Raw genomic sequence first — 25,451 nt, 5'->3', positions numbered from 1 at the left:
TTAGTGACTATGCAAGAATTGAGAACTCAGAACCTGTACATGCTAATGAGCCAGGACAAGAGATGAAATTACACGGATGTCTACAAAAACTGGAAAGTTACGTTTACGGGTCCAAGATCATGAGCTACACCTGCCTAATATAGTGTGATACAATCGCAGTGTATTGAAATTGTATTGTATTGTTGGAGCGGTACTCATGGAACAAAATGTGTTACTGTGGCTGCAGGTTTCAGTGGTACAGCTCTGGATGTATTAAATTTTGGTCTTGGATTTTACCATCTTATTTTGATAAATAGATGAAGGAAATGCACATTTGTTTTGCTACAGTTCAATATCGTATTTAATTAGACTGCATGTGTTGCATATATTATTTCTCTGGTGAATAAAAAAAAAAAACACTGAAGAAAGATAAAATTATGTTATGCTTAAACTTATTTCGGAAAAATATGCAAACATAGTACTGTATGTACAGGGAACATATATCTACAGCTGGGAAAGGCTCAGTTCCTTACAACCCTGAATAGGATAAGTGGTATAGAAAATGAAGTGATTGATTGATGGTTCATGGCTCTGCAGCCAGACATTAACCATTTATGTTGCAGTTTAAAAAAGGCTTCATTTACAGTACGTTTGGATGTGTAGAGTTGGTGTACTGGTCAACCTTTCAATTAAAAGTTGTTTTTGAAGCTACTGAAAAATCCACAGCCATGACAAATGATTCCGAATGTAAGGAAAAGAAAGACAAATTGAGAGTTTGGCTGTGAGAAAGGCAACAATTACACTTGCCCTAGGCAGCAGAAGGAACCTGACCACGTTGCCATGGAAACTCAAGTACAGCAGAAAGTAACGGGAAAATCAATTCAGAGTGAGCTTATCTCTGCTTTTCGCTCCCTCCCCTCTCATTTCACGAGGGCTACAAAGCACGTCTCCGCTCCGAATTGCGTTTTCACAATTGCAAGGCCGACGCTACTCTCGTCTCGGCAAACAATCATTCCCTCTATTCATTTTCCCCAAATGACAAACGAGGATTACATATTCACATAAAAAAATGTCTTCAAATTCAAACCTCTCGAATGATGTGAGTGAGAGATGCCAGTGTGGATGTGCTACAAACACCACAAGACAAGTCTCCCACTGTTTCCATCCCATCCTTCCTTCTTGCTGTCTCTTCCCCGTCCCCCATCCTCCCTCCTCACCACCTCGCCTCCTCCGAGGTACGACCGCAGCTGCAGGCAGGTGATAAGCATGTGCAGCAATGGGCGCTTGCCTCTGATTGGCTGGCTCTGCTCCTACGCTGATGTGAAGATTGCAGGGTGCGTCAGTCAAAAAGGCCACTCGGTTCTTGGCTGTCACCTCGTGATGTCGCTACCGCAAATAACTTGACTGGTGGGGATCACAATGGAAGCCGCATCCTCCCATCCTTTACGGAAGCATCGTGTAAGAGTATCACAGACGTTCTGGTATCTTTGAAATTATGTCTACAGTGAGGTGGCACTGTGGCAGGATTTGCCTGGCTTCTTGTTTTCCCCACTGCTTAAGTAGCAGCCTGCAGGGAGTTCGGGTGGTTGGATCTTAGATGCTTGCTGTGCAAGGCAAGGTGAGGCCAATGACAGGCTGCAAGTCTACTACGTGTGTGCGTGACTGCGTGCGTGCGTGAGAGTTCTCAAGGCTCACGACAAAGAAGAGCAAAGAGGAGAGAAAGTGATCCTTGAAGAAAAAAGAATGATGCCTAACGTTTCGTTCAAGTAAAAGATATGCAAGGTCACCTTGTAGTGAAGTCAGCTGATCATTTCGGAGGTAGAAGCAGGCACGTGATCGTTGTGTGGGTTGGATGATTTGAGAAAAAAAATAGTAGGATACATGGGGTTTATTTATGTCCTGTAGGACAAAGCCAAAAATCTTCTGCTATGATTTTTTTCCCAGAAAATAATATACCGTTAAGGTTCCTGTGCAAAAGAGGAGGGAGAGATGAATGTGCTGACTACTAAGCTCAGTGGATTTTTTGTTGCCTTTTTATTCATTCTTTGATAACCCTTCATCATGGTCTAACTCTGTGCATGCTTCCAAAATATTCTGGCATTATAGTAGTTTAAAGTTCGCACTCACCACAATTAGCTAGGAGTGTGATTAAAAAAATGAACAGCTCACTAAGAAGACTGGGACTCTTTTGTGATTGGTTGGTGTCCAGCAGGTGCTCTCAAAGCAGGATCATGTTTAATCAGTGTTACAGATGCCCAGCGTGAGATCGCAGACACCAAGGCTTTGTACGAAAGTTTTAAAGAGGCTCAATGCGATTTAGTGTATTTTTCCAGATTTGCCACCCTGGGAGCAGAATAAGGCCGCTTCTTAATCCTTGGCTGGATGGAAGACGACGCCAAGACAAATAAAAATCTGGTGAAAAACCCTTCTTAGGTCAGCAGGGTGATTAGAATCATAAGTGGCGTTTAAGAATTTAATCAGTCACTTTTAAGATGGGATCAGACACTTTTGCATACGGGATGTGACTAAAGACCCAGTTTGACTCCATTTCCCCTCCCGTAGGCAGCATATGGGAAGGCTTCAGCTCAAAACTTGCCACCTGTCACCAACTCGCGCAGCCGATACAAACAGCAGCCATCCAAATCCCACATCCAGGAGAGTTTATAAACAGAAATTAATTGCTTGTTCTGCCAGTAATTAGCCAACACCATGCCTATTACTAATCTGTGCTTTGGCATAGCGCCAGGCTAATTCTGGCACCTCTCCAGTCCATTTTCGCCAGTGTTTCTCGGCAGTAATCCATAAATCAGACAGGGTGGGTTATCCAAATTTAAACATTAAATATGAAGCAGTGTTTTTGCCATCTAAATGTGTCATATAATAATCATGCTTTCCTGCCCTGGCCACACAGAAGATGTAATAGCGCAAAATAGTCAAAACCAAGGCTCATTTAAAAATCTGTCGTCAGTCCAAGTTAGAAAAAAAAAAATGGGCATCCCCATCACAGGAAGCCAAATTACCTATTAAAGATGAGAGCCTGCTCAGTCTCCCAAAGCGTGCAGCTATCAGCACCCTAATCATTCCCTACCCAAACAGCCTAATGGCTGCCATATTGCTACTGTTTATTAGTAAACACTGATGGAAGAGTGCCGGCTTCAACAGTTGTTGATTTTGTCTATCCGCATGGAGTATCAGCTGGTAATCACAGCCATCATGCCAGCTCGTTACTTGTTGCTCAATCCCCTGTCACTAAATAAACTGCTTCATTGCTTTATGTGCACAGTGATTAAGACACAGTCAGATGTCTCCAGTAAAACTCATACAGTGGAATCTCCAAGGTTAAATACAATCTGTTTGGGGTTGTTGATCTATTTACATTTTTTGTTCTCATGAGAAATATGGAGAGCTCATAGACCAGGAGTGTCAAACTCATTTTTTTCGTGGGCCGCATTGTAGTCATAGCTTCTTTTGGAGGGCCATTATGACTGTCAACCCAAATAAATGTATGAGCACCTCATATTATATACAGTAAAAGCTACGAAATAAACTGAAATAACTCGTTTTCAAATCAGACGAGTATAAACTGGTCAAATATTTAAAAAAAACAGATATTATTAAAAGTGAAGACAATTTGCAATTCTATTCTAGACATTCTAGATTCTTCTAATGACACACGAATTCGATGCACAATTTGTCTTCGCGGGCCACATAAAATGATGTGGCGGGCCGGATCTGGCCCTCGGCCCTTGAGTTTGACACCAGTGTCATAGACCGTCGAAAGAGGGAAATGTTCTACAATACATACAAGTGTAAATAAAAACAAGCCAACTAAGCCAACTAGTAATATTACAACGATGAAGCAAAAATAAGTTTTCACACTAGTTTGTCTAAGTAAGAGCAAGAAGGAAGAGAGTTACAGATGACCTTAGGTTTAAGATGCTTTTGGGAACGCCAGCCTGAGATCGATTTCCCTCCATCTCTGTCTCAGTAACCCTTCTATCTATCGATCCTTATCAAATATGTATCACGTCCTCAAACCTTCACCACAGCTAAGAGGAAGACTTCAAACGCATCAAACAGAGAGCCAAAGGAAAAAAAATATCTTTCTTCACAACCTCACATGGCCAGACTATAAAACCCAACATCAGCTCAAGATATGCGATCCATGCCATCCCAATTCTATTACTATTCACGAACACTTGAAAACACCAAACGTTTTATTGATTTGCATTTTGGGGCAATTTTATAAAAATACAAACTATATTTATATTTGTATGTTTTTACATTATTTATATATATATATATATATATATATATATATATATATATATAATATATTATTATTATTATTATACATACTATTCTTCCAATTCCGACAACGTATTATGACGAAAGCAACTATTGCTTTCAAACGTCACTTTTCACTAAAAGGGTCTCGACTTGTCCTCTTCCAATTCCCCAAACTCCTCTCACACAGCACTCATACGTTGCAAATGCACAAAAAGCACCCTTCACCTCATGGTCCCATCATTCTCTGTGGCAGCAATGTAATTAATGCACACATCTATTGATTTCTTTTCCCTCCGTCTTTTCAAATTCATTTCAGGAGAGTACATCCAACCACCAACCAACCAAAGGGTCTTTCTATAATGACAGTTTGCATTTCTTACTGTGAATATCAGTCGTACTACTTAATGTCTTTATTGCGAGTTAACTCACATGGCACCAAACCCATTCTGCTTAATACGTGTTGACAGGCTTGCAAATGAGCCAATGAAGCCATCAAAACTACTGAAGATCACCCAAAGATGGCACCAACAAGTGCAGGGATCCGACTAATTGCAACAACTATATTTAGCGGCATGTCTTTCATTGAATAATTAGTTATTTTTTGTTTCTATATCAGGAAACCGAGGTGTGGCACAAAGAAATCGTTGTAGAACTTCATTTTTATGCACCCAAAAAAACAAAGCAGGTTTTAAAGCGATCCCAGATGCTTTCTGTCTTGATCAAGCACACCTCAAAATGTTCGAGAAGCAATCCTGCAGCAACCGGACACAATGTTGAATATTTTGTACCACAATAAGACTTCAGCTTTTGGTCCGAGCCCACAAGCCTAATACTTGTCATAAGAGCAATATCCCAATACAGTGCATATGCTAAATCGATACACGTTATAAATTAAAAGGTGTATAAAATGCAATTTTCCATTCGAATGAGAAGCCTTCAAGTGTACCTGTATAGTGTACATGCACAAGTGTTTACGCGTGATTGCAGTGTTGCGCTATCCTTGAGCCTTGACCCATTTTCAGCCTCCCTAACAAGCACAACAGGCCATGTTTGTGCGACGAGGAGAGAGATGGAGTCTACAAGGGCGAGCGCGAGATGAAGGGAGGGAAAGTGAGAAAGAGATCATGTGGCCGACGTGACGCAGCCCCTTGTTTACCGAGCAAAAAGCCTCGCCCACTCACCTCCCCTCTACCTTTCACATCTCCTTCTTATTCTCTTGTTCCCACAACTTGCCTCCTTCCGTCCTAATGCGCACACTACATTGCTTTGCATCTTGTTCCCTCCTGAGCTTATTTCTGTCACGGTGGCCTCCTTTCAAGGTTGGTCTGACTTTGGGCGTGTTGGATTTACAGCCCCCGTCTCTGCCGGCTGCTCAGTGCCCTCACTGTCAATCTCTGTGAAAAACGGAGGCGGTGGCACATCGCCGGCATGATAAATTCCAGGGAGCAATGATCCGTTACAGCCAAACACCTATAGTAGCCTATTTGAAGACATCCTTAACATCCCTGCTGCTAAGTGTGGTTAAGACTGTGACTGTATTAGCTAGCCAACAGTTTTATTAGGCTCTCTAAGCACTCTGTAAGGAAGAACGACATTAGGAGGCCTGCACAGAATGCAAGAGGCACATTCGGCTCTTAAAACGCGCAGGTGGGCAGCCGCCGACTTCAGTACGACTGTAACTGAGAGATTTTTTTTTTTTTTAACAGATGCCCTTAGTATTGGATGGAGTCATTTGCATAAAGCAAAAAAGAAAGCAGCATTTTCCACACAAGAGGAAATTGACTAGGGCACTTTGCCAAGCAGGTTATGCAATGAGATGCAAAGGAGAAGAGGGCATTGGTGAAGGCCAGTGGAGGTGGATGGAAGGAAAAGATAATTGAAAGGAAAAAAGACAAGATGAAGATTTGTGGAAGGGGAAGAGGCAACGAGCCATGATGGCTTGCTTTTCAATCAGGTGATACCATACTTGTATTTTTTAATCATTTCCAATGTTTATAAAAAAGGCAGAAGAATCAAATGCTTTTAGATGAAAAATAAAAGGTACAATAAAGCTGTCGCCATTCATGCAATATAAATCATGGCTTCTTTTGAGTTCATCAGCTTTGAGTTCAAGATCCACATTTCACACCGACTAAATCAGTTGGCATATACATTGACAAAACAGCATCATTTCAGTAGTCATACTTTTGATGTATTTTGTTTGAAAGTGTGCTGTGAAACTTTTCTAATGTAAAATATGTGCTTTGGCTCAATCGAGGTTAGTGCACACTGGGTTAGACCATGACCATTTCCTCTCTGTAATAGAAAACACATAAAACATGTAAAACAGCATCTTCAACTCGAGTTGAAAAATTATGAATTCAATCATTCTGTTTTAATGTATCGTACATGATAAAAGAAAAAGTCATCTAATATTGAGCCAATGCACGAATTAGAGGTGTGTGGCTTCTAATGGGAAATTAATTCAAATGATACAAGGTTACATTACTGTGCGTGTCACATCCATTATTTAGACATCTCTTGACCACCTCTACAGGATACATATTCAACGTGTTAACCCTTTTAAATTTTAAAGTAATCTGCATTTTCTCATATCCTCTTTGCATTTGTTGTTGTTTTTGCCCAATAATTTTCAATGCAAGTCACCTCACAAATACTGCACAATGTTTGAGCAAGCCAAATCATTTCAAGAAAAGTTTTGAAAGCAGCCTAGGGTGAAGGGCGAACATAAAAAAAAAAAAAAAAAAAAGCAAGAAAAATCAGTCAGAACTCAAAAGTTTGGAAGCTGTACAGATCAGTGCCAGCGCTGGGCTAATAGTTCACACCTAATATATTTGAAACTTTCAAGCTGATTAATGATATTCCCATTTCTCAAAAAACTATGTTTTCTCACTTGCTAAACTCCACAAGCCAAATGTGCAAGGTCTCACTGACATGTTGTTTGCTACTTTTTCAACATCCATTTTTTGTCAGCTCTTCTTCCTGCTACCAAGGCCAAGGACATTTTGAATGATACGGAAAGTAAGAAGGTAGATGGGAAAACACAAAAACGACTCTCTTTCAAAAGCCACTCCACGCACAGCACGCTGACACCCAACAGTGCGATTGGCAATACAGCATCACTTCAAAACAAGGCTCCACTATTTCATACACAGCACAACTCATGGCCATCCTGGTTCACTGCCTTTCTTCCCTTTGTCTCTTTCATCTCCCCATTAGCTCCATCAATTGTTTATCAAAAGCAGCAGCAGGGCATATGAAAGCTTGTACATGCAAGACCCGTTTTAAAATTCATGACGGGTTAATGGTATGTTAGTTGCGACGTTAGGACCCAATGAACCAGTATTCACATTCAAAACAGGCCGCTTCAAATGACTACTAAGCAGTCCTTATTCTAGGAGGTAATTCATATTCTAATTAACTTTTCAATCACAGCTGATTTATTAGGACAGGGCCTACTCTGTAATTATGCATCTATTTTAGACCCATGAGTGGTTAGTCATTGATTTTTTTTTTTTGGGAGGGGGGGGCACACTTTTGTCTAATTGTCAACGTTGCTACAGTGTAAACCAAACTACAACATAACCTATCTAACTATATAATTCTAAATGGACCATAAAGACATCAGTAAATCACGTAAGACAACAGCACGGAACAATATAGTAAAACAATGGAAAATGGAAAGTGAAAACGTCCCTGGTTTGATTCCGGCAAGGACCACTCTGACATGAAGGTCTTTCGGTTCACATGTTCTCCAGCTTGCTTCATGGACAAAACCATTTCCATTGAGGTGGTGGTTAGCACGTCCACCTCACAGTTCTGAAGTTTTGGGTTGCATGTTTTCCCTGTGCTTGCGTGACAGTCGTTCACCTTCTCCCCAAATTCCAAAAGCACCCACGTAATGTTCATTGAAGGCTTAAATTTGTTGTAAATGTGAGTATGAATATTACCTTTTGTCCATCTGTGCTCTGTGACTGGTCCAAAACTGATTGGTCAAATTTAATTTACCTCCAGTGAAGAGCATTGTTTTGAATTCTCTGGGGTGAAAGTCAATTCAGCACTCTTCACACTCACCCTTGTTTTTTCGTATCTCACCATGCATTGATTGCTCCTACCTCACCCTCTAATGCAAGAGAAGTGTGCTTGATGTTCCCATTCCAAACAAAAAACAGAGATTAATAATTCAACAAGGCTCCGAGACAGCTTTATCTTAGTATGTATGTCCATTGAGACCTGGTCTTCTTTCATGAACAATCGAGAAAAAAAAAGTGAGCCAGAGAGGAAAAAAGTCAACTGGAGAAGCAGTTGGAAATTCAGGCTGGGCCAAACTACACCCGGTTGCCACTATCAAAACTCGGTTGGTATCTTCCTGCAGCCTGTTCACCCTAGGAGTGAACACAACCTCTCCATAACAGCGTGAGCTGGTGGATCTGCCCATGCATCAGAATCCACCATCAAATATTTATCAGAGAGCAGCAGTGATTTTGACCGTGTGCTCATGCTTTTGACAGCGCTCGCTTGCCGCAATTCTTACTGGAGTAAACACAAACAATCCAATATTGTCGTCCTTGCAAAAGAAGGCAAAAGAGAACCGCGCACGTATAGTATAATTCATCATTCAACTTGATTGCATAAACACTGCCAGATCAGCTGGAAAAATATAATTGCTTCCGGTAAAATAAAGGTGATTTGTTTTATTTAAAGCAATTCCAGACTGTGAAATAGATGCTATGGTATTTTATCTTTAGGACACAGATGAAAAGAATACCAGCCCTGGTGTTGTCTGCATGATTCACTACATCCAACTCGTATCTGCTTGCTGCATATTTCGCCAAATCTCTATGACATCAGGCAATGTCTTTTAACTGGCAGCTTGCAGTGAGTAAGTCAGGAGAGCTCGCTAGTAAATACGTCTCGGGCATGGATCAGAGGACACGGCTTCATGCTCGAGCAGACACATTTAAAATGCCACCAAAACACCGTCCCAGATTTTGCCCTCAGTCAAATGACATCAAGTGCTCACTTAGAGGTCCCTGAATGCACCGGTATGAAGCGGAATCAGACCGTAGGCGGAACACGGAGCAATCACAGAGAAGAACCGATAACTTGAGTAAAAAGTCAAAGCTTGTTGTCATGCCGAATTGCATGACGTAAGAAAAATAAGCTCTGCGATGCCATGTAAATTGTTCTGTCTGGGCTCAGGTTGAGAATGTGTATAGACAAGAGGAAGGCACATACATCAACATCCCCTGGCTACCAGGAAGAAACTAGTTACAGGGAACGGGTGAGTCCTTGTGCTGGCACACCGATATGGTAAACCGGTACGATGACTCACATGGGGGGGGGAGTAGAAGTTGTCGTATTAAGAGAAAAAAAAGGCAAAAATTGCAAGAAAAGTCAGAATTTGGGGTAAAACCAAGTATTTGTAGAAAAGAGAAAAAGAATTCAGACTTTATTCTTGCAAAATTACTTTTTTTCATAGTAGTAGAATTTCATTTTCAGAATAAACAGTGTTTGGATATATATTGACACCCAATGTAAGGTAGTGTAGTTATGACTCAAAATCATTTGTTTTGGTTACGTTATTTTACAAGTGTGTACAAGCTCTAGTTCCAAATATATGTTTAATGCTTACATGTATTGTTATTATTTGTGGAATTTCATAGCTCCTGTTACACAAAAGATGAAATAGAAAGGACAAGTTATGCTTGATTATTTTGTTGCTCAGAGAAGCCAAAATAAAAATTTGGTTACTCACTTAAACTTAAAGTCTGCACTTCAAGACAGGTCGGATTAAATAAATTTGTTCAGCACTGAATAGATCATGTAAAACCTTCTCCTTAGAAGATCAAAATTTTTGCTGTATATCAACTTTATTCTCCTCTGACTTGTCTCTTAATACAGTATATCTAACATAGTCCTTCAATTTCTGATGTGTAATTCATGGTAAAGCCACTCTGGCCACTGTACGATAAATTCAAGTTGAATAGACTGCATGATTTGGAGCAAAAGAAGCTAATTCACATATTTGCAAATCGCAACTAACATTTGCTCCCCTATAAACATTTGATTTTAGAAAGTGGCAGAGTTTGTGCAAATGCAACACAAAAATTAGGTGATACGTTTAAAAGAAAGTCAGTGAATCATCCATATCACTGCAAATTATCTTCACATAATCCAGACAGACATTACAATTCCTTACTGAAATTTCATAGTGGTCTTACCTGAGTTGATTGAGACCGTGTCTTTCTCCCATGACACAACGCTGACGTAGGATTCAACAGAAGCAGGGATAATGCACTTGAAGACCGCTACACTGCCTCGCATAGCCTTCTGGTCAGCCACTCGAACCGTGTAGGGTTCCCGTGAAACTACACAAGATAAACAGTGAATAAAACCACTTTAAATACTGAACACTTTCCTGATCTCTGATCTTTATTTGGACAAAATCTCCCAAATATCTCCTTCACCATCATAGAGGACTTACCAGCTTTAATGTGGACATCCTGACTCCTAATTTTGCCCGAGGGGTTTTCGGCAGTGCAGTAGTACGTGTTGTCGTGGATCAGCTTGCTGAAGCTGGATGGCAGGAAGTTGAAGATCTGGAGTGTTCCGTTGGGGTGGACATGGCGGATGCCCGGGACGTCATAGATTTCCTCACCGGTGGCCAGGTACCAGCGTAATGAGGCAGGAGCTGCACCCCCAGCAGGACAGGGCACTGAGGTCCCTGTGGTGCTGGCGAATACTACCTCTTGAAGCGATGCATTGACAAAGTATAAGCTAGAATGTAGGTCCTCACTGAAAACTGTGGAAGCAGAAAAGAGACACAGGCTGTGAGCACATTTTCTGTTGACACCATTTACATTGCTCAACTCCTTTCAGAACCATAAATATATTTCATTCCAAAAGAACAAAACAAAAGGTAATCTGATTCTTAAAATCGATGAATTAAGAAAATTATCCCAAAAAGTTCAAGAGAAACTAAACAAAGACAACTACAAAAACAAGGACAGTGAAGCGACAAGCAGGAAACTAGATGCAAACAAACTGATGTAACAAGGAGGAACACCTGGACAAAAAAACTGAGGGTTGGACGGAGCTGATTGGTTTGCATAATGAAGGCAAAATAGCCAGACCCTAAATTCTAAATCAAAACCAAATCAACAAATATAGATCATGACAATATTTAAGGGAAAAAAGAAAATTGGCATGAATCTGGATAAAAGTGTGTGTGGGTAAAGTGGGTGTGTCAAACATCATTTTATCACAGGTGACATTGGAGCAAGTTCTTTCAGCAAGACACATTTTATTTCTTTGGTTTTAAACGCATTTAACTATTTTGTTTGTGAATGATTTAAAATGCAGTACGTTCAATTATGTGAAGCACAGAATTGTGTCTAAAATGTTACAAATAAAAAAGCTGCCTTGTCTTGTCTATATGGTTTACATCAAAATTTTGTTGTGGGAAATTTGCCCAGCGTTTCACTGAAATTAAATCACCTTTACTAGCCAAGTATGCTAAAACAAAAAAAGGTATTTGTCTCTGGTTGGAGTCATTCATGTTGTACGGCAGACGCCCGTCCCCATTACAAAATGCACATTGTGAAAGTACAGAGAGCCCAGAGGACGTAAAAAGTGACCAATAGCCAGCAACACATTTCTGAATTATGCAGAATGTCAAAAAGCAATATTAAGTGTCCTGTAATATGACAAGACTGATAAACAACAGTGACGGATCTATGATGAATAGAGTTTTCCTTTGTCCTCTTCCTTTAATCAGGAAGTAACACAACCCAAAATGCATACGGAACAGCCCGGCACCCATACAGTGCATGGATATCGCATCGACCGCCATTTTTGACAAATATTTATGGTACACAATCAAAATGTGTCGATGTGTGTGATTGATAGATGAGGCCAGTAGTTTTTCTTTCTTTCATTACCTGTGAGCAAGTACTGGCAACCATGTGTGTCGAGCCAAAATATTTGTTCCTGCAGTACATGCTTCATGTTACTAGCTTGCCATCTGAGTCTAGCAACAAGCAGAGTGGCTGTGCTCTAAATGGCTTACAGTGACACTGACAGCAGGCTTGGACCCTCCCTGGGGAGAAAAACATTTTAGCACTTCATAAATTCCTAACAAGGTTTCAAATTACAGACTTTTTCCATCTTTTTCTCTGCTTCAGTAGATTTAAACCGCCAATAAGATTCCCCTTCACCAATCTACACATTTCAGCAAATCAAATCTTTATGGAAAGTGAAATGGTTACATATGTATGTATTGTAAATTGTTTTTACTGTACACAAGAAAGTTTTCGAAAATGTTGACAGAGTAAGGTAAAAAGGGAAAAAGATGATTGATTGATTGATTGATTGATTGATTGATTGATTGATTGATTGATTGATTGATTGATTGATTGATTGATTGATTGGCACGGGGATTCTTTTTCTCATGTGACTTACAGTACTTCTATAAACCCAGCGACAGGTATAACTGGCAGAAAGAGTAGTTTTCAGCCAAACAATTTAGGTGCTTGAGTTAATTGAGGTGGTAGAGAAGTAGATCAAAGACAAGTGTGATTGCCGTGAAAGCTTTTATTCCATTCTAGCATCAGAGAAATTGGATTAGGATTTATGTCCCGGCTATTTTCATATTCGTCTGTTTCACATATGAAAAGTATGTGAGCGCGACTCACTTCAGCTAGGCTGAGAGCAAAAGCCAGATTGATTTAATTAAAAAATGGAGGAATTGACTGTTTCACTGCACTGCTCGTTTTCTTAATTGACTTTGCTCCCCTCAGCAAGGGAGCACATGGTCCGGTGACGCAGGTACATTGCCTGCTCAAACCTCACAAAGAAGACCGTGTCACGCCCCAATAAACGGCCTCAGCACCTAGCCACTTTGCCTGGGAAGAAATGCATAATTGGTGTCATTTTTTATGAGCCCATCTGTAAAGGTGAAATAAATGGCACTCTCCCATTATGTATTATTATAATTAATAATATGCATTTATAATTGACTGATTCTTTTACGTCTGTAGTTGCTTGGATGTCTTTGAGGAGAAGAAAGCAATTTTGTGTAGAATGTGCTCTTCAAGTTATGGTACACGATGTACTGCAGTGGGAAAAAAACACATTCCTTTGTGCTGTATCATGTAAAGATTTACTGTAGTTCCTGTTGAACTATCTTTGATTGGAAAATCTTCCATCTAGACGTCCATGTTCATGTTTCATGTTCTGAATCACAACTGACTTGGAATCTATCGTCACTGAATTTGGACAAGAGGTAGTGTACACCAAGATTAGTCGGCAGTGGAAGGCACACTGTCAACTTCCAAAGATTTCCATCTTGAAATTTGTTTCATCGTCATAAGCGTAAATATTGCCCTTAACTTTGATGTGGGGAAAAATAACAACAAATAAAAAAGAAAATAGATATTGGGAATTGAATCAAGATTGCAATATCTGACAGAAAAAACATAGTTCTATCTTTTCCCAAAATGGTTCAACCCCATTGTCCAGTGGCACATATTAAAAAGCTCAACATATTCAAAGCTAAAAATATTATAAATACTTTTTAGTGTCACGCCAAACAACAGCCAAGATTAATGCGTTTCTGAAGGTTTCAATCAAAAAAATGGGAAGATCAGAATTTTCTATGTTGGATATATATATATAAGTGTTCAGTAAATTTGCATTCAAAGATGTTCACCTTTTTTTTGCGCCAAAAGTCTTACACATCTTTTGTTGCATCGTTTTATTTTGTGCAGTTTCTACACATTCCACATTGACAGGGGAATGAAAAAAAACGTAAACCCATTGGTGAGATTCAATCTTCTCTCTTTCTTTGGGCATCTATTGAGTTCTTTCCATTGTCATGTATGCCACGGAACGGGGATGAATCCATGGCCGGATGGCATTGCAGTGACAGTGAGAGCAAAAAACCTTGCGTAATTAAAGCATCCTTTTGGATATCAATAAATAGCTTGAGGCCTCTTTATCAAAGAATTGGTCACTATTTGTCTTTCTTTTTGGGAAGTGAGTTGAGATTGTCCTGCCAAGTCAAGCCAAAGAAAATTCTGCAGAACAACAAAAAAAACAATAAGTCAAGTCATTCATATGCCCCACTTTAAATGTAACCCTAAAAATATTTCTGAGACAGGCAGATGCCAAGCAGTCCGAAGTGACTAAACGCTCCCACTCGTGTGATCTGCCTCGAGGCGATACACCATGCGCCCGAGCTAAATGACTGTCCTCCAATTTGCTCTCATGAATATTAAGCAGCGCTGTGACAGTAGAAAGCGTTGGCTGCGTGCATGCCGCTGATTCTCACCGACAGATCTGTCCTGTGATGTTTAAGAGAATATGCTTAAACGATGTCTAAATTATACACTCGCTGCTTCTGCATTTGAGCTCACGAGAGAGAACACACTCTTTTGCTCCTGTAAATGGAAAATATTTGGCTTTGATATCAAAAGATGAATGAGACGACACGTTTTTTTTTTTTACACCAGCCTTTTTTTTTTTTTATAATTAAACCTGGATCTGTTACACTATTTAGAGCAGGGGTCATCAAGTCCAGTGTGTTGTAGTAGGGCTGCACCTAAAAGGCTGGATTGGAGCCCTTGAGGACCGGAATTGGTGACCCCTGATTTCAAGGATAACAAATTTTTCAAATTAGCAAAAATATTTGCATTATTTTTGTGACTGAGGTGTGGTTCCTTTACATCGATCATTCAAACAATGAACAGCGCTTATTCTGCACTAATCAGGGATATTGATCATGAGTTTGCCATCAAGTATTGTCAAGAACCATCCAGAATCTTATTGTGGTATCCCCCCCCCCTTGACCTAGTTAACCAGAATTTGAAGAAGAAAAATGAGAGAGACATATTTATAGTATGCAAATCCTAATCCCTTTGACAGACAGAACTGGATGAAATTGTAAATGCCATTCATGGTTTATTTGGTCTATAGAGGTGTGCCATTTTCAGCGTAAAGTCTCACATGTGACAAGAAGATAATCACTAGCGCTGTTGAATGGAAATTTTATTATGCTTGTAGACTAATTTTACTGAAACAAGTATGACACAACACTGTCTGCCAGCATCTCAATCTGATTTCACCATTTACTCAAATTGTCACACATGAAAATAAATATCATTAGCTTTTGAATGGAGGTGTGAATTTGTTAATAATGAATTCCCTAACTGGCATTTGCAGCACAATACGCTGCCCACTCATGAACTCGTAAAATGAGGATTAACAAATGTATCTGTTAGTTGTTAATAATTTTACCCTTTTCTCCTAACAACATATTTCTTGAGTATATTCCAAGCCCACAGTTCATCCACCGCATTGTCACTGTTACAGTGTGTCAGTAAACAGTGAACCTTTGTGCTTCACTGTGATACTCAAAGACATCTGATTGAGATTTGAGTGGAACTAATCTAATCCCTTCCCAAGTAATCTAATGGCCAGCATACATCATCTCTCTTGATAACATGATTAAGCAGCAGCCTTCACGTTGCACACTTGCTGACAGAGACCTGACTTCAGTCGGTCACGGCGCATCCTGGACGGCCAACCTTATTATGTCAGCAGTCATTAAGGTTAAAGGCCCTCAAAGGAGTCGCTATGCGTTGTCTTAATATGACCAATGTCCACTTGCAAGTGAAGCTAACGTGCGTGGTGGGTCAGCACAGGTTGGACTGACCCTGATGAAGAGAAGCTGCTGAGGTAACATCAAGTGTCACAGATTGGCCTCAGGTTTGATAAAGTTGCAGCGGACTTTTCTTGGTGAGTGGCTTTAATATTTTAGAGATTTAAATCATGCATTAAAATCTATTTTAATAAGTCTTGCTTTGCTGTAGTACCAACAACCTAAATTTGAACTTTGACAGGGTTTCCCAGTGTTGAGAGCTTTCCAGGTTGTCGACAGTACAACCATAGCGATGGAGCGCGCCATTGTAGATCAAATCACCTTATGCAAATTAGGCAAATCAAATCTGTTCCCAGACCAGTTACCGGAGCCTGCCCTGATCCACTTATGCACACCACACGGAAACCGCTGTGCTTCCCAAGCACAAGAATCACTATTTATTTGGGCCACTTGTTTGGCCATCTCTACCAAGTGTGTATGTAAAGAATGGTCAACATTTGCTTTATTAATGCAATATTATTTCTTGCGCTCAACAGTTAATATGGGGATACTGTATCTGTCTCTCTGGTCTTTCTTTAAATATTATTGAGCATGCCTAATTATCTTACTTAATTATTTCCCTAGCTCAAGACATGAGCTGGGAGAGTCTTATCAGAGCCATAAAAATGCACTGCGCTTTTATTTTCCGAGTGGTAATTTCTTTAAGACTATAATGTAAACTTTTATGATGCTGTTATGATTTTTAAGTAGTATTTAATATGCATTTGGATGAAAAGTGTTACAATTGAATTACTCTTCCTTTTTTTAAAAAAATCAATGCTCTCGAAACAGTAATATCATTTCATAATTTTTACTGTAATATCTCCATACTCTGTTCCACAAGGATGAATTTATCTGTACGTTCTGAAGAGGTCTCTGGAAGCAAAATCCATCAAACAACCAGTCTCATTTTTAAATATTTTGTCCGTACCGGGTCTTAAACTTGCAACCCCAACCAAACCCTTCACAAATCAATCAATTGAGCATGATGTTTCTAATTTTTTTTTGCATTGATAACATCATTATCAGACCATGGCAGGCCTTTGAAGCTATACTGCCATCCCCATTTTGTCCAAGAGACGTCTGTGACCAGCAGCTGGTGGAGTGTGTTAATGTCGATGTCTCGGCAGCTGGCTGCTCTCATCCTGTTAGCTCTGTCTGCCATTATCGCTGCTCCCCCCCCTCTCAAAGCTGCTGCTATTGCTGCTGCTGTGTGCCATGCTCATTTTAATAGTCCAGACTCATTTGACCGTCTTTATGGACTTATCATATTAAACATTTATCGCAGCCATTTTCTCTAAACCAAGCATGTTTATTCAACACTTAGGGGACCACCGCACGGCTCCTTTCAGCAATCCCGCACACCGTACACACATTGCCTTATTTTCTTCTTTACCTCATTTCTCTCCATTTCTCCACCTCTCTCCCTCAGCCCCCCGTCTTGGTTTATTACGGCTCTCCATGTGCCACGGGCTGAATAAAAAGGAGCAATATTTGTCTACACTTCTCTGTTCTCCAATCATCCTTTCCTCAAGTGACGGGGGGCTCTCAGAGACCAAAGAGACACAAATATATTCTGAGCATTTTAATACCTTGAATGAATCATGTCTTAATTTAATCATCTGATCAAATAGTAATTAGCATAATCACTGGTGGGGATGGATGTTCCAGATGGAGAGGCACAGAGCAACATATAATAGACCTCAGTCTGACAACAGTGCATGGGGACACTTAGCACCATGTAAATGGTGACACGCTTCTAAGGACGGCACTCGGTCCAAATTACTCCCTTATTCTTCACTTCTACTGTTAAATGATCCTGTTCCATTATGTTACTTTTCCGCTGCACAGCACCAGCTCGACTCTGCTCTGCGTGACTATAGTCGCCTCAGTTTGAGGCACTCACTTTTCCACTTCAACATAGAGCCACCGGAAACTATGAAATGTGACACATTGAATTGGACCGAGAATAGCAAACAATCATCAGCATTCTAGTAGATGTGGTTCCTCTGTATTAAAGTCTAGACACAAGATTGTTAGTAATGATAAGAAGATGTGTTTTATACAACATTGCAGCAACAAAAGAGACCCTGGAAGAATGATTTTTGCCATATCCGAATGTTGCAATGACATATCCACTGAAACAATGTAAGACTGGCAATGGTTTACGTCAAACTATGGCAAGAATGGGCAACTAAAATGATGGAGTGGGTCGCAAAAGTATATATATATATATCATTAAAAAAATAAATCGTCATGGGGCGCCTCTGCCACCCTCAAGTCCAACCAAGACATATCTGCCATCTAGTGGTGGATGATAAGATTACAACATAAAACTATACAGTGGCAACCAGGTCTCAATTCAGTGTTTGAAAACTACGAGCACTGATTTTGCAGATGCAATGCTGTGGAAAGGGGGCATTACCCGTTGATAAGCAGCAAACCACAAACGTGCAGAAAGGTCGGTGAAATCGAGGAATACCACAAAGTGCTAAGATTATTGACAATGCACTCAGTCTCACACCAGGCTCGGGGATCAATGCACGCCTGAAAGGACATAAATCAGGCCCCATGGCCCGCTACTGCATGTCACGCCCATCCAAGCTCCTCAATTAAGCTCATTTTGCAAGCAGACTTTTTATTCAACTGTGTATTGTTTTTGCAGCTTCTAGGTACTTGAACAAAGAAATACATGATAATAAAATATAAAAATACAAAATAATGCACGTACCGCACTAAAATTCCAATCAGTGTTGTTTTATGAAATAGTGGGCTAAAAATAGACAGTACTGCTCTTTGTGCCGTAGTTTTAAAATAAAGAGCAGTGTCAGGAAAACCAAGCTGGACCCATTTGTCTTTATGTCACTATGTCTATCCAGCCTTGCCTCCTCCATTATCTTGGACTGTGGAGCATCACGCACCCAGGCAGTGAAATATCGCCCGAAAATGAGATTGGGCAGAGATGCAGAAGTGAAACGTCCAAAACTGCAACTGGTGGAAAACTAGAAGGTCAAACAGAGACTGTGCGTGTGTGCGTGTAATTGTAGACGTGACAATAAACATGCACAAGTCACAGCAACCCAGGCGCATGCATTACGCACAGGCCCGAGATCAATTCAGCCTTGGGCTTCAGCAAGTTCAAAGCCTGGCCGTGGTACGTGCAAGACTGGATTAAGAGTCAGTATTTATGAAGTCCGGCTTCAATGTTTGTCTTGGTGGCTGATGGATGACGAACTCATCACACTTCCGCCACCTGTCCTCCACAATGAACACTCAGCTGGGGCATACACAACACAAGCGCTTGGCACACCTTACTGTTTATGTTTTCCATTTGAAACCAGGGTGACTCTTACCAAGCTTACAAGAAGTATTTTTAGCTTCTTAGAGTGATGACCAACCGAGAGATGGACTCCAAAGAACAATCAATTACTTGATGGAATGACATCTGCCTCTTCCTGAATGTTCTTAACTCCTCTTCCACTACATTCTTATTGTGCTCTTCAACTTCCTCAACCCGATTTCTTGCTGTTTTCTCCCTCTTCCCCACTACAGTACCTGTGAGTGGTGCAGCACACGAATATGATATGTCACTTTGACAGGTGCTGAGCGAATGAAAAGCATCCTCTCTACCGAAAAGCCAGGCTGAGAGGGGGAACCCCCGCCAGATGTACTACAACCTCACTTTGCACGCATGATCAAACACCTACATCTGGCTGCTGAGGGCTTTCCTGCCTCGGCTTCTTTCCACGCAGATGCTAAATGATATCGTTAACATTTTAATGCGAGAGACATTTACACGGCGGCTTGTGCAATTACACCTCCGATTTGCTGGAATCCAGACAGACGCAGTATGATCGGTAATTAGATTTTGCCCTGGATGAAGCACGTACGCACGCAAGCTAGTGGCCAAAGCTGGCACCTAATTGGAGTGCTAGACAGGCTCAAGGAGGCGCTGCGCCGTAGAGTAGAGTAGCCCTCATTATCCCACTGGTGCAAATGAACTAGGGATATCAATTATGATCACACATCAGGGTCTCCATTACCCGACATTAGCGGCCTTTTCAGCTGGAATCACACAGTGCTCAGACTGTAACCCAGCAAACCCTCTCAAAACACACACAAGTTAAGTGCGTTGCTGCACTTAATCCACCCCATTAGATATTCATATCAGAGCAAAGCGATTCAAGATGATTGATCACTTGACTGCATGTTTTTAACATGTAATTAGATTTCATGGGTAGAGATCTAATGTCTGCAATCAAGCCATAATTATTTGCTAGTAAACATCCTTAATGTGCAAGACAATAAAGCTGCTCGGGTTTTAGTTTATTGCTGAATGACAACATCTAGCCAATGTAGTTATGTCTCGGGTCATCCAATGGTTCTACCTAATTGGGCTCTCATCAGTCTCTGTTGCCTGGTTATATTAGAGCCATGCTGTTTTGGCCCCTTCTACTCGTGGCCAAGTTGAATTCATCTCGCCACTCGAGTCCAAGCTGGTGTTTCAGCTTGCTAATATGAGGTCATGACAGAATTGGCAGGCTAACTAATCGCACTATAAGATAGCTGCAACGAGAGCTTCCACATTTCCTAGGTTTTCCTCTGAAAAAAGGTCAGCGATAATTGAGATAAAAATTTGATTGCGTAATCTCCTGATCTCTGCTTAACCGTTATCTTATCGAACACATACGTGATTAAGTCTTTAAGCGTCATATTAAGCCTCATGTGTATGACTACATTTCATTGCTGCTGCTCCTCTTTACGTCTTTGCAGCCAGAATGTGAATCTGGTAGTTAAACTTGATACTGTTTTGCCTTGAGGCAGCTCTCAGGGAAAGATTGAATTTGTTTTCATTCGTGTGGAATATTGATAGCTGAATAGGGTCATTAGCAGACTGGAAGAAACCGAAATATGCTTTTGAATATTCGGAGGTCTTCATGTTTACTTTGGAGCGCTGACAATTAATGAATCAAGTAAATGAGGTCGTGTACTTGAACACAGGTATTTTGCGCCTTAAATGGTGCACTGAAAAAAAATTAGGAACGGAAACAGTCTTTAACAAAATTGTAAGGAAGCAAAGTTTCAAATTGTTTGTCACTTCAATTTTATTTTCAAATGTATTCATTCATGATTTTTGCTCTGTTTTAGGAGGACGAATGAGATATCGTTGTCCGATGATGAAATTTTTTTGTAAATGTTATGATTTTTATTGTTGTTATCGGAAAACAACATAAATATACAGTGTAGTGGAGAGGAATCTGGCAACAACAAAAAAAGAGTGGAACATGAGGGGAAGATTTACAGTTCAATTTAATTTGCCGAACAGCACCTGACAGCGGGCGAGTTAATTTTCAGGTTGCCAATGATTTTGTTAAAGTGGCACCATGTGTAGACTTGATTTGTTTTTTCAAGTGGCTAAAATGCTGCAACAAATGTAACTGTGGCCAAAATAATGGGTTGAAATAAAATAATCTTAATCCTGTCTGAAGACAAAAGGTTCTTCCCCTTTTTCATGTGAGAAATTGAAATTAGCTCCTCATACTGAACTCCAAAACCAATGTCTCAAAAAAATTAGCATAAAATAAATAGTTAAAGGTTCTGTAGTGTAGTGATCTAATAAGACATAAAATAGTAAACAATCAGTGGACAGGAACAAATCAGTTTATTTTTATCCAACAACCACGGTATAGGTTTCTCCACCACTTATAGTGAATGTTTTTTGGACAGCCATAAAGGAGGTTACCATAGAGACGGGCCAGTGAGCATGTGATAGGCCTAACTCTGAAACAGCAAGAATTGTCTCGAAAACCAATCATTGTGCCGCCTCCTGTCTACAAGGTCATTCATTCAGTCTGACGATGCCGGCTCAGCCAATGAGCAGCTCATTTTCAAGCTAATCAACAATAGTTAATAAAGCAGGCCTCCTCTACGGTGAAATCTAATAAAATGACAACACACGCTGTAAATGATGAAACATGTTCTTCTTTTTAAAAATAAATTAAAAAAACGCACGGCAGCAATGTTACGTCTACACACGGCAGTCTAATTCTTATCACTTGTTCGCCACAGGCGCTGGTTCAATAATCCCTCACACAATAAAAAGACAGAATTGTGCATCGCGCTTGATGTAATGTCACAGTCAGATGATGATGATTGATGAGGATTCCTTATTGTTCTTTTATGAGTCTTCAGCACAAGCTGAGGCGAAATACCATTTTAGTCAATGTCAATATATGGCACCAGATGAAAAAAAGAGGCGACGCCGAAGCCTAAATCCATTCCGAAGCCTTATTTGATCGTCCCAGGCAGAAGGGAAAATCCATTTTGGGGGCACACCGAATCACATCACGGCTCCTCAATGCGGCTCAAATGTATTCGTACCTGTAAAACGCCATGTTCCTCGCATTTCTGCTTTGTGCATTCAGCTTTTCTTGACCCTCCATTTTGATTGTGTACAGTTGCGTGAAAATCTAAGCCCGGTGTGTTTTCGCACAGACATTTTACATTCTCTTCCCCTTCATCGACCCTGCCTTACGTACACACCCAGGCAGCCATAATCCCCTCCTTGTAGAAGAAGGGATGCTGGCCAATAACTGAATGCAATAAACTATCAATTTTCTTCTATTGATTATCAAAATGAAAATTCATGACACAAATAAGCGTGCACAGCATCCATGACATGCATGTGTGCTCTGGAGTCCTCACGCAAATATACAGGTAGGTCTAAGGAAACAATAAGCAAATCTGAATGCACTTAAATGGAGGGAGGCTTTTGACCATTTGAATGGAAAATGCATGTTTAGTGTGTGTGTTTGGAACTGGCCCCAAAATTCAAATGTGACCTCTGTGCTACGACATTGCACTTTAGTTTGAGAATACTAATAAAAGGCTGTGCTGGTTTTCGTCCCTCAAATGGAAAAATACAAACACTGGCAAACCTCACTGATGGAGAAAGGAGAAAACAGTAAATTGGGATTTTATTTAAATGTGCTATAAATGTCACTATCAATTTGTTGTTATTTGTTTTACATGTAAACATTTTCTAGCCTTTTTTTAATGCAAATCTGAGTAAATTTTCTGAAGTAAGGACAGTGGCAAATCAAATGTTCATTATATCAAGTACGTCACCTATTACTAAGGGCCACTGTGGCGCTGAGAGAATATGTAGCATCAACAGTTCAATTTTAAGAAAGAAATGAAAATACATTACAATTTTTTCATTGAAAAGACTATAATAAAATTGAAAACTCCATTTTTCCAAATGCAACCATTAAATATGATGCCGAACAGGTCCAATTTATCTGATCAAGGCCAGAGGTGCATTTTGGTGGCCAGCTTTGAAGGGTTCTATATACGCATCTTGCGCCTTCTTCACCTTCCTTTATCAAGGGTGTCAGCCTTTTGACAGCCATGAAAAATCAATTTCATGCCCACATTCTTTCTACTTCACTATATGTGATACGCATCAATCAATAATAAATACAAACATTAAAAAGATAATCTGAGTGAAACTTACCATTCAAGATGCTCTGGAACAAGGTAAAAGCCAATATCCACATGCCCTGCTCCGTTCAATCCCCCCACAGCTATGCTTTCTCTTCTTCCTCACACCGGTGCCTTCCTGGGGTTCTCTTCAGAGCGTTTAGGGTGATGTTAAACATTTGTCTTCAAGCGAGCCGCCCCGAGTCTTGTACTTTTAATTTCTCCTGGCTACTTTTTTTGCCCCACTTTTGGAGCATCAATGAGCCCTGTGATTGTCTCGGGGAGAGCTGTGCACACTCTCCTCTGCTCTGCGCCTTGCTGCTTCTCAAAAGGATGCTGAGGGGGTGAAGCCCAGGTGTGTGTGTGTGCGCGCGCACGTGCGTGTGTGCGAGAGTGTGTGCGTGTGTGATGCTGAGTCAGAGGCGTGTACAAAAAGATCATTTAACAATAGTAGGCTTTAATTGCCTAACTCAATGTAATAAAAAAAAAAAGAAAGAAAAAGTCCGACGCTCTAATTACCTCAATTAACTAGAACAGTTTTGGGGAAGATGTTTGGAAGGATAAAATTAAAGGAAAAATAAATAAACAAGCGAAGACGCAAGAAAGGTTAAGGTTGTTTGGTGTCCAAAGTCAAATCATCTTCATCGCCTCTGTGCGTCCAGCAAGAGGCAGAGGCGAGCAAGCACATCTTCCCCGTGACGCTCTCTGTAGTCGCACCGCACGGACTCGGGGAGCATTACATTGAAGAAAAAAAAAGAAAAAAAAACCTCTCCCCCTCTCCTCCCCGCTCTGCCCCTGCAGACGCTTTAATTCCTCATTGCCTTAAAGGAGCAGAGGCGGATACCGGTCGCGTCCTGAGGGCAACACGCCACTGGAGACGACACTTATTTGCATTAAAAATACGGCTGCATCCGACGCTGTGCTCAACCTCAGAACATAAGTTTTTAGAGTCAAGAATAAAGTGCCGTACAATTAGTAGATGCGAAACGAAAAATTTAAATAATTTACTTAGAGCTGATCATTTCACAGGCTACCTCATCTATCATGTGATCTCCTGTTGATCTCTATATTTCTTGCTTGCACACAATCTTGACAATAAAAGTGATTCTGATTATTAAATCATTCACATTAGTAAACATCAGTAAATGGTGTTCAAATATCATCACAAGTGGTTCAAATGCAGGTCTACAAGGCGCATGAGAATTTGATATTCTTTGTCATAAGAGAAAAAGCATGTTTTTCCTGGCTGCAGCCTGATCCTAGCCAAAAATTTCCAAGGTCATCCAATGTCAAATATTCAATGAGACACATGGGGGAAGAATAAAAGATTATACTAAATGATATCTTAAAATGTAGTGAAGGTCTGAAATAATTCTGAAAAATGAAAGCGTACATACATGCAGTAACGGTTGCATGAAATGCAGGGTTAAACCGGAGCATCCCCCACCCGTCAGGCACACGCATGATGCACAAATGCATGCTCCGCACTGCCTCCCTCAAACCCCATAATCCAGCCAGCACCGGCAACGCCACCATCCCTCCATTTTAATGCCTGCCTTGAAGTCAAGGGTGTAGCTGTAGTAGCCGAAGAAGCCCGCGGGGCCTGTCCACAGAGCTGGGTTAGACTCGATGTGATATTACCAGCAGGGTAGTAGTCTGCATCTCATTCTCTATTCCACATGACAGAATATACAGAGAGTCATGTTTATTTACTGCAGGATATTCATTGTCTGAACTCACTTTAAGGCTCAGGCAATGATGCTCTGAAAGAAAAACCAACAAAGGATGTATAGCAAACAAATTCACAGCATTGTCTGCCCATTGTCTGTTTTGGTCCCATCCCTGCCTGTACACAAAGAAACATGTGCACCGCTTTAAAGAGCTCATATTTTTGGTTGCAGTCCAGAGTTTTTCCTGATATGTTACAGAGGTTCTGTCCACTGTCTCATAGTGGTCCACAAAACATTTTCTTGCATCACTTAAAAACACCAATTATTAC

General features: G+C 40.5%; 1 protein-coding gene across 4 annotated transcripts in view; it reads right to left on the bottom strand.

Moving 5' to 3' along the window:
* dscamb (Down syndrome cell adhesion molecule b) overlaps positions 1–24,198 on the bottom strand; it is an 83,248-nt gene extending 59,050 nt beyond the window's left edge. For 2 of the 4 annotated variants that reach the window (XM_088381145.1, XM_088381146.1), the window contains exons 1-3: positions 23,487–24,198; positions 10,757–11,074; positions 10,494–10,640 (exon numbers count right to left, since the gene is read on the bottom strand). In XM_088381145.1, coding sequence (XP_088237271.1) covers positions 10,494–10,640; positions 10,757–11,074; positions 23,487–23,529 — 508 coding nt within the window. In that variant the 5' untranslated portion in view covers positions 23,530–24,198. The remainder of the gene's footprint in view (positions 1–10,493; positions 10,641–10,756; positions 11,075–23,486) is intronic. The other 2 variants (XM_088381142.1, XM_088381144.1) reach the window with 1 other exon arrangement.
* Positions 24,199–25,451: the final 1,253 nt, after the last annotated feature.

Source organism: Syngnathus floridae, chromosome 7 (genome assembly GCF_059516105.1).
Source record: "Syngnathus floridae isolate MCC-2025c chromosome 7, RoL_Sflo_1.0, whole genome shotgun sequence".
In the NCBI taxonomy this organism is placed as follows: domain Eukaryota; kingdom Metazoa; phylum Chordata; class Actinopteri; order Syngnathiformes; family Syngnathidae; genus Syngnathus; species Syngnathus floridae.
The sequence above is the reverse complement of the archived record's forward strand: the minus strand, read 5'-3'. Positions and strand labels throughout refer to the sequence as shown.